At 40.4% G+C, this 10,228-nt stretch overlaps 1 protein-coding gene and 1 long non-coding RNA gene across 2 annotated transcripts; both read left to right on the top strand.

Moving 5' to 3' along the window:
• Positions 1-929: 929 nt before the first annotated feature.
• OTOS (otospiralin) lies at positions 930-3,824 on the top strand. The gene is made up of 3 exons (XM_013956774.2): positions 930-981; positions 1,325-1,351; positions 3,446-3,824. Exons 1-3 carry the CDS (start codon positions 930-932, stop codon positions 3,628-3,630), a joined length of 264 nt encoding a protein of 87 aa, XP_013812228.2. The 3' UTR covers positions 3,631-3,824.
• Positions 3,825-4,947: 1,123 nt separating this feature from the next.
• On the top strand, positions 4,948-10,228 carry LOC106496187 (uncharacterized). Its single transcript, XR_001294556.2, has 3 exons — positions 4,948-5,032; positions 6,975-7,770; positions 9,739-10,228. It is a non-coding gene; the product is annotated as an uncharacterized lncRNA (long non-coding RNA).

Genomic DNA, 10,228 nt, shown 5'->3' with positions numbered 1-10,228 from the left:
CTTTGAAGGCAGCAGTACACTCACCATCATAACTGAGGTCATTAGGACCTAATCTCTTGTTTAATGTAAGCTAATTGATTTCTGTGGGCATTTGGTGCCTATATACATTTTAAGATCTTGATTTTAAGAATTCCAGGTAAGAATACAAAATCAGTGTAAAATGTTTAAGGTCCTGTGCTTCAGCTAGGGAGGGAACTTCATGTGGTTAGCAATTTGCTCAAATAACACTTCAAAAAATCTTTCTGAAGAGAAAGAATCAAGGAAATAACAAAAGTAGTAACTGCTGAACTTGCTTCTGGACTTTCTTCCTCTGTCTTCAAAATACAGAAATGTTGTACAGAAATGCCCAAGTTGATTCTGCAGCCTCTTGATATGGATGAGATTATGATATAATGCAGATGTGAGCAGTTGAAATGCTTTCAGATGAAGGTGACAAAATGAGATTAGGGTAGTAACTCAGTGACGTTTCTTTCCTTTTTCCCCACCCTTCCTTAAATGGTGCTGCTATTCTACAGCAATAGAAATCCTTCTGGAGTTTTGTAGCTAACTCTGAGCTATAGACCTTTACTATTCTAAGAAGAAAAAAAAAGGGGAGAGGTAATTCCTAAAGTGAAATTAAATTAGCCACAAAATAAAATATTTACAAGACACTTAATTTCTTGTCAGTTCAGAGGACCTTTCTGGATTTATGCCACCTAAAAATAAAATACCAGTACACAGTTCATTACTGTAGTTCTTTTAATATTTTTATGTTGCAATTAAGAAACTGTAAGGAAATGTAATTGGATCTTGTTATGCCAAAGCTGTTAATTAGAATCTATTTTGGAATAGGTTCTTCTAATAAAGAAATAATATGCTTTGAATAAATACTAATTTCTTATAATCTTTTATACAGTTTATTTTTCAGAAACATAGTAACTGGCAAAAAGATGAAGTTTATTGGCTTATTTTTCTTCTGTATGCTGATGAACATACTAAGAGGTAAGATTGCTGCTACATTTATTCTTGTTTATTTTTTTCAAGAAGCCAGAAATGGTTTTTATGTTACTAAATAGAAGAAAATGAATTAGTATCAAATATTGCTTGTGTATTAGTTGTAATTGCTCTGGCTGTTAATGAACAGTATTTGGTTTATACTACTGAATGACTGCAAACAAGGAATTCTTTCTTCGGCTGTTTTAAGAAACAAAAGGTTTGGCTACAAGTAGGGACCTACTTGTGCTTTAAAGAACTCGCCAGCTTCTAGCTATGCAGCAACCCTTTTGTAAACAGAAAACCCTTCTGGATGAGACCTGCCACTGATGAGTTTTCTGTTTGTTTACAGCTGGCCGGACAATCCAGGATGGAGATGGTAACTCTTAATGTTTTTTTTTCTTCCCCTTTGTATCACTAACAATTAGAGTCATTTGTAACTCCCAGACCTGATCCCTACCAGTGATTTCAGCAGGAACACTTACTAACCGCAGTGGGCTGTGATTCAGACTCAGTGTTTTCATCTAGTTCTGGTAGAGAAAGAGGAGAGTGAATTTTAAGAAATTTCTTTAGAAAAATCACTTAAAGGCTGACATATTAGTAAGCGTAGTGATAGAGCTAATATATTTGCAATCTTCAAATGAAAAAACTTGCAGCAAATATGATTCATTAAAGGCAAATCCTCAAGGAGGTTATGGTCAAGTCATTATCTGCTTTATGCAAAAATGACTTTAAAAACACCAGACTTCTAATCACACTAGGCTCTGAGAATTTTGGCTATCCTGAACCTTAATACTAGATGTGTGTTTGTTTATTGGCCAGAAGCAAGTTCCACAGCAAAAATCTTAAAACTTACAAATTGCCACAAATCCAGCTAAAAAAAGGAATATTGGAGCAATTCCCTAGAAGTTGCACAGATGTATCTGCAGTAACCATGTCCTATTGTGGGTGTGCATCTCGGTATAAACCTCATGGTAGCCAGTAGCATCCTGAGTACACAGATACAAATATGTAGAATATCATAACAGATATGGAAAAACAGAAATGTATACAGAATAACAGCAGAGTAGGATCTTAATTTGATTACTTTTAAAAAACATTTTTCCTCTGCTCCATTATCTTTCCTTATATCTCTAAACATGTATTGAATATCTCTTGTGTTTTCACAAATATAAGGTATAGAGGGCACTATTATGTTCATGTGCAGCAAATATTTCTAGTGGCAACTGAAGTCAGGTGTCAATTTAAAACCTCCAGGTAGTATTCTGTCACTCATTATCAGCATTTATGGATTTTTTTTCTTTCACACTGGGCCAATTAGCAGACTGCAAAGTGAATCTAAGGTCAGCTGGTATAAACAGTGAATTCTGCTCTGCAGACAGCATTTGGCTGGTTCATTTGACTTGTTATATGCCATCTGTGCTTGTGCACTGCAAATTTTACTTCTATGAAATTAAGGTCTGATGATAGGATTGTTGAAGGGTCTTAATTCTCACTAAAGACCCTGGTCTAAAGGAGAGTCTAATTAATGGAATGACTCCCATTTATTTAAATGGGCTTTAAATTAAATCAGAATAGTGGATTTAGCTTTGTAGCACAGAAAGACATTTGTAACAGTGGTCTCGGCCAGTATTCACATTTTTAATATGCGTCTGTGCTTGGCTGGATTTGGGTCCAATGGAGGTCAGCTCTTGGCATTTTCAGAACTTGTTTTGCTTTCCTTTTCCTGCTGAATTTGAAATCTTTTTTCAATGAGTATCTCAATTTGCCTCAGATATTCCTTGAGGATGGCCACATATGTGTCTATTCTAAGTGGCAGTGCCTTTCTTCTCCATTTACTGCCTGCTGAGAAGAGGCATAATCTAGGTCTTGGGTGATGCCCAGGCAGCCCCTGCAGCCCCGGCTTGCGCTGTGGTTTGCCCGGCTGCCTTTGCACTGAGACTGATGGGGCATAGCTGCCTGGCTCGAGGCACTGGCTCTGCTGTCAGGGATGACCTGCCTGCAGGCAGCTGCAGGCGCAGACTGTAGATGATACCCTCTTATTCCTGCCTCCTATTTTCATGTGGCAGAAGAAATGTAGTTGAGGAGGAATGGGAAAAAGTGACTTTAAATTGCAATTGCTTCTTATTTTTCAACAGTCAGGTGCCTTGCTAGAAATTAGGCAGCCTCAGGAATTGTTGAATTGCTCCAGCTGCTGAGAGCCCTATGTAAGGATCTAGTAGTCCCTTCATTCTCACCCTCTGCTGTCTGACTCATTCCTGCTGCAACTGGAGCAGAGGCTCCATCAGAAGAACAACCCCTTTTTGAGGAGAGGGGGGACTAAGGGCTGAACCACATAAAAGAGCACAGGCCAGAGGAAGTCACTAGCCTCCCAGTAAGACTTAGATCCCTAAACCATGTCGGCTCCTAGGACTGAGCTTTAACAGAAATGCTTTGTATTTTATTAATCTGATACTGCAATTTTTCATTGTAGATCTCTACCGGGAATCTGTAGCCATGCCATACTGGCCTTTCTCGGCCAACGATTTCTGGTCATATGTGGAATATTTCCGGACCCTGGGAGCCTACAACAGGATCAATGAAATGGCCAGAACCTTCTTTGCTCAAGTCCCTTTTGGAAGTCATTTTGGTTATAATGTCCCAAACCATGAGCACTAATCACTTTGCTCATCTCTGCTGAAGCTGGTGCTGAGATGTTTAAGGGAAGGTATGGCTGCCAGTGAATGCACCTGAGCTGCCAGTTCAGGCACTTGCATTATTTTCAGCACTCTTTAAACCCTGTAGCAGTCATACTTCTTGCTTTATAAAATCACAGACAAAATTAGCTTTCTTTTTACAATTTATGCTGTTGTGCAAAGCCAATAAACTCCTTGATTTTTGATTCTGTTGTGAGTTTTTTGAAGTTTTTAAATGTACAGTGCTCTTGCAGACTTGTCTGAAGATGCTGATCTCTCTGATCAGGTGCTGCCAGATCTCTTGCCTTTACTGTCAGACCCTCTAAACCTTGATTTTGCCCTGTTTGCTTGTTTTATCTGGTTGCAGAGGAGAGTGTTACTTCTGCTGCTAGCATTGCTGGCATAACAGACGCTACTTCAACAGAGTACTGGGTATAAAAACACTCTGCTACAGTGCATGCCCATCCCCTCTGCTTGGTAGTAATGCTTTGGTCTTTTCTCTGTCAGTCTATCCCCAATACTGGAGATGGACAACCAGTGTAATTTACTACAACAGAGATGCTCCTTGCAACAAAATAATGCTCTCTTAGCAATCTCCAACTAGTTCAAAGTCATTTTGTTCAGTTCAGCAAAGGCTTTAACTGATGGGCCAAGCTAGGTGTATTTGTTTAGCCACAGCTGAAAGAAGAAATGGTCGCAGGGTTGGCAAAAAATCAAAGGATGTTGTTTGTCTTCTTTTTGTACGTTTTCTCCTCTCTTTTCCCCTTTTTATGGGCAGGAGGGGGCAGTAAATTTTCTTGCCTTGTTTTCAGAGGCCCTGCAAGGGGGAGCTTGCTGCCAGATCTCCCCTCCTTTGCACTGTGTGGCTACACGGCTGTTGTCACTCAGTGACAATTTTCCTCTGCTTTGAGCAAGCTGAAATGACACCAGCCACAGGACAGCAGGGAAGAAAGCTTTTGTCTCCAGAACATTGCAGGCCATGTTCAAGTGCAACTGGTGAGCGCCCCTGGGGGGCCCGGGGCTGCCCCTGCATCCACCCACACCACACAGACAGACAGACACCCTGCCGAGCGCCCCTGGGGGGCCCGGGGCTGCCCCCAACACGCATACGCAGCACCCTCACACCAAGGGCCAAGATGGCGGTGGCCGCGCCCCGTTGCCGTGGCAACCACCGCGGGCCCGCCTCTGGGGCGCGACCATAGAGAGGCTGCACCGCCCAGCGTGCAGAGCGGCCTCGCGGCTGCTCGAGGGCACCGTAAAGCGGAAGCTGAGGGGCGGGCGGCCGGAAGCGAGGTCGTGGGGGCGAAGGGGAAGGCTGCGCCATGAAGCCGGCCGTGGACGAGATGTTCCCGGAGGGCGCGGGGCCGTACGTGGACCTCGACGAGGTGCGGGCGCGGGCAGGGAGGTGGGTTGGGGTCTGGGAGCCCTTGGGGGAGCCGGGGCCGGGCCGCCGGGCCGTGCTGCGGCCGGGCCTCAACGGCTGCGTTTTCAGGCAGGGGGAAGCACGGGCCTGCTGATGGACCTCGCCGCCAACGAGAAAGCGGTGCACGCCGACTTCTTCAACGGTAAGGGCCGCCCGCGGCGGGGGCATCGCCCCCGGCACCGCTGGCGTTGCTCTGCCCCGCTCCCTGCCTGCGGCCCCTGCCGGGGGCCGCCGCGGCTCTCGCTCCCTGCGCTTTTAACGGGCGCTGCTCGTAAAGGGTATTCCCGGGTTAACTGCTGCGGGCGGTGGTGAAATACTGCCTGCCTCTCCTCTCCCGAGCTTCCTAGGTGACTTATGAGTGTGAGGTGGCGTAATGAACGAGCTGTTCTTATAAGCAAAACTTTATATGTGCATGAACAGGACTTATTGTTTCAGGTATAGGCATTTTATAGGTAAATCTTTAATCTCATAAGATATATACATGTTTATATGTGTGTGTGTATATATATGTATGTATATAGCCAAATGGAACTTTGGCTTTGGTATATTTTCTGCAGTTGAAAGTCAGCCCCTCTCATACACACATATGTATATAGTTGTTTAGCTGGGTTTAGTTATAGATGGAAACAACCATCCAGCTGTGTAGGTCATCTTGTGTCTGGTCAATAAACACTTTAAAAAAGTACTTTTTCACAACTCAAGAGTGAATGTCTGATTTAGATATGTTATGAAATGTTTGCTGTTGTGGTGTTGATGTCACAAATGGTTGTGTTCCTTCTGAGATTAAGTGGCTTTCTCACACTACTCAATATTTAGAATACGGGGGGGAAAAAGAAAGCCAAAAAGAAAAAGCTAAAAATGATTTTAGTTTTGATATACTTTATAAAAATTTTACATAAAAACTTTTATGTAAAATATATCGAAACTTTTATATAAAAAAGAGAGGCAGCTCTCTTTTGTAAGAGCCAGCATATTCAGGAACAAATACTTTATCAAAGTTCTGCCATAAAGCTGAGATATTATATCCCAATACTATTCTAGTTTGAGACTCTTTTAAATAGAGATCAGCTCTCAGTTTATGGTATGGCAATGGCTGTATTTGACTTTTGTAAGAACAAAGACTTTGTTTCAGTTATGTTGCTAGTCTATGCTGACTACCCAAAGAAGACAAAAAACTAGGCAGTTGCAGTACTTCCCGGAATGATTAGAGCAATTGTGCTTGGATAGCCATATTGCACTACTGTGAGTGAGACTAGGATTTGAGGCGGGGAGGAGGGGGGTTCTTGGAGCAGGAGGAAGATGGTGAAAAATATTAGTAGCATCGTCTCAGCTGAAAACTTTCTTTTTCTTAATGAAGTGATTTTTAACAGTAAATCACAAATGTGAAACCGGAAATTATAAATCTGGAAAGTTCATAAGCACGTATGCTGGGATGCTATGAATTAAAGCCAAAATTCTGCAGAAGTGTGCCCACCTGAGACCTGTCCCATGCAATTGGCGCTTGTTTAGTTCTGGAGTCTGGGCTTCATGGTTGAACCATTCTGAATGTGATAGCTACTTAATGCATCTACTTAAAAAACAAACAAACAGTTTTTCAAGCTTTATTTTGTTTTCATGAATTTAATTGCAAATCTTTTATGGTGCAAGTGAAGTAGCTTTGTTTAATTGTTTTGTGGTAGGGATTACATACTTGGGTCTGCCTTTTGTCTCTCTCTTCCCCGCCCCAATGGGACGCTTCTAGAAACTGACAGTGTGGTAACTGTTACATACTTAATTCACATTTATTTCTGTCTTTAATCCAAATAATGAAAAATTGTACTTGTGTAGTATGTATATGGTGTGTATATATAAAGTAGTTTATTTTTTTAAAAGATTGATTTACCTTATTTTATTTTTCTGACTAGATTTTGAAGATCTCTTTGATGATGATGACATCCAGTGAACTTGGTCTTCCAGCTATGCAGTGCTGAGATGTGGAATTCTGCTCTAGGATCACCTGTGGTGTCTATTATTTATTCAAATAATCAAAACAGAAAAACCACAGAGAGGGGAAAAAAATAAATATATAAGCTTCTTGGGAATATGAAAGCCAGATCGTTAAAGATAACTATAAAAGGAATTGTGGACTGCCACCTCTAGGAAACTGTGTAGGGTTTTTTTGGTTTTGTTTCTTTTAAACTTTCCTTGCTGATGTGCTCATTTAATAAAATCTTGACAAAATCTCCTTCTGGGGTATACTTTGAAAGTAGTAGATATTGCTGTGTTCTGAACTTCCATACAGAACTGGTATTTTTATGAAATCATTCACTGGTTCTCTTAGATATTATGCAAAGATACCTGGCAAGACACATTACTGCTTAGAAAAGTCTTGTTCATCCCACAATATAGGATTATCTAGGACTAAGAAGGCTGCTTTTCCTGAATAGTGTCTTTGATGCATATATTTACCAGTATCGCTAAGAAGATTGTGCATTTTCTCCAGTTTCAGGTTAGATATTCAGCTGCTGTAGATACTCCAGCTTCAATCTAGGAAGCACAGGAATAAAAACTAGTAATTTTTTGATATTTTAAGGAGGAAAAAATGTTATGGCTGTGGACCATGGAAATCCTTGGATTTAAGCATCTAGTTTAATTCTTGAAATTGATTCTTCTCTTCATTCTACAGAGTCTGTATTCCAGGATTCTTTTCTCAGGCAGCAGGTAATGTAATTGTATTTGTGTTCAGGTGTGCAGTATATATGAATCTTTGTATCAGATGAATTTTGTTGTGCAGACTTTGACACAGGTTTTCATTTGTAGAAGAAAAGCAAATATGTTTGACATTGCGCCCTTCAGTGACCAAAGCAACTTTCAGAATGAAAGGAACAGGGGAGTTCTTAACATTTTGTTTCATACTCAAGAACTTTATCCTGTCTTGTCTTAAATTAGCGCTGTATTCCATACCATTCCATCAGAGAAATCACCCCTATGACTGATCTTTCTCAGGATCTGTATTTAAAATCCAGAATTGTCTTTTGTAAGTGGATAGCGTAGCTAAATGCAGTTGACTGTGTTTTATCAGACTTAGTCCACTGAATTTGTCATTATTTGAGTAGAGTGTATGAATTACTCAAATTCAGATAATCCTTAAATAATATAAGTCATCAGCAAGTTTAATTCTTAGATCCTCCTTTTCAATAAGAAAAACTGTTGTCAGTGTTAGCTTTAGCTCTTTATCTGAATTTTGCATCTGAATTTGATGAGGGAGGGAAAGGAAGAGGGACGGTTATGCAGTGAAGCTTTTAACCTTCATTTCCTCTTTAGTTTGACTTCTGTTTAGATTGTACCCTTTCAAACCGTTAATATTTCACACTTTTTACTTGGAGTGCTGATGACTGTACTAAACAATATGAAAAATCCAGAATGAAACCTTTCCCTCCTGACCTTTTTCACATACTTTCTTTGCTTGTTCTTTTATCTTAAAGCTATGTATCCCCTTTTCTTCAAGTCTTAAATGTAACAGTAAGTATGCTGACCTCTAAACTTAAAAATGTAAACATGGCAAAACTGTAGTCTGGCTGTGCTTTGTGTAGCAGAACTGTGTTGTTATACAGTAAGTCATCTTACTATGTTCCTGGGGATTCCTTAATATCCCTTGTTTCATCATTCAGATGATATTAAAGCAGCATTCTGACATTTACTCTTAGTATGTGACATTACAGCATGTCCCTCTGGAATAATGTTGCTGATGCAGTCTCATTTTTACTACACACTTGCTTAAAGAGAAAGAGTTAAGCTTTTTGCATCAAAAGAAATGTAAACATTTTTATTGCTGAGTGCTAGCAACTTCATTTGGACTGTTTTAGTTTTGCAACTTGAAACTAGGCTTGGAGAAATGAGCCGTTATCAGTAAACGGAGTTTGGAGCAGGCACCAAAGATGAAAAAGTTCTTAATTAAGAAGCATGTGTTGCCTCTCTTACTTCTTTAGCTGCTTGCTTTTGCTGGTGCCCAGTTTCTTCAAGATAGCCACTGTTTTTGTTTTGGAACACTTCCTTGTCCTAGTTTATGTATTTCTCCTTTGTTTTTCATTTATATTCATTAAACTGTGAAAAACCCAAGCCTTAAGTTTGCTCGCAGCAGGCAGAGTATATTTCATTATATCAATCCATCCTGAATAGTTAATCTTCATACATGAATGATGTTTCAGTCTGTTCCATCTTCTTTTCTAGAGATATTCAAAGGTGTTAATGCTAGTTTTGCTTGATCAAAACATGGAACCTATCTTTATGAAACTGGGTAGAGTGCAAGTAATCCTTGTGGGTCCAGCACAGTCTAAACTAAAGAAGAGTTTTCATTCCAAGTAGGTTTTTGTATCTGCAGCTAACTCCCTACTACCTTGTTCTGTTTGCCTCCAGAATCTGTCTATCGTGCTAAAAACAGTGTAAGTACTGCTGGCACTTGGGAAGTGGTATGTATTCTATCTGTAGGGAAGTGTGTTAAAGTTTTGAGTTAGTAAAATCCCTTATGAAGAATGCTGCTGAATTTCATGAGCTGTCTTAGTGTGCGCTGATACCATTGCAGATACTGTGAGTTCTAGTTGTTTCACATTACTTCCCAGGTGCTGAACTCGCACTTAAGGTCTCATACCTTCCTTTTTTTTTTTTCCCCCCCCCCTCTCCTGTCAGCAGGAAGCAAAATGAATGCGAACATTCTTCAAAGTCGGAACAGCATGATACCAAGGGTTGGCCAAGGCACTGGCTGTCAGTGCAACACCAGAAGGCAAGCGGGGAAAGCCTGTGCAGGGTATGCTGTGAGCACCTCCACTGACACTTTGAGGGAAGTGTATGAGTGTTGTGGTGTTAGCTGTCTTTATATGCTAAAGCTCTCTCTGCTTTGCAGTGAGAATGGGTGAGTGGGGTGTATGTGTGTATATAATTTTCTGAAAAAGATTGTACATTTGTAAGAATTTTCATTAGGGACTGTAATTTGTTTGGGTACTTTTGGGGGCAGTATTAAAATGGAATGGCCAATCTGAGGAACAGAATGCCTTTGAGTGTCAAGTTGCTTCTAAATTATCATTTGTCAAGTCTTTCAGTCTAATTAGACTGAGGCAATTAGCCTGTTGTCAGGAAATAATTGCAAGGTGTCAAAATCTCTAATAAAAATTGATTTAAAGGG

This window comes from Apteryx mantelli, chromosome 9, assembly GCF_036417845.1.
Source record: "Apteryx mantelli isolate bAptMan1 chromosome 9, bAptMan1.hap1, whole genome shotgun sequence".
NCBI classification, from domain to species: domain Eukaryota; kingdom Metazoa; phylum Chordata; class Aves; order Apterygiformes; family Apterygidae; genus Apteryx; species Apteryx mantelli.
The sequence above is the reverse complement of the archived record's forward strand: the minus strand, read 5'-3'. Positions and strand labels throughout refer to the sequence as shown.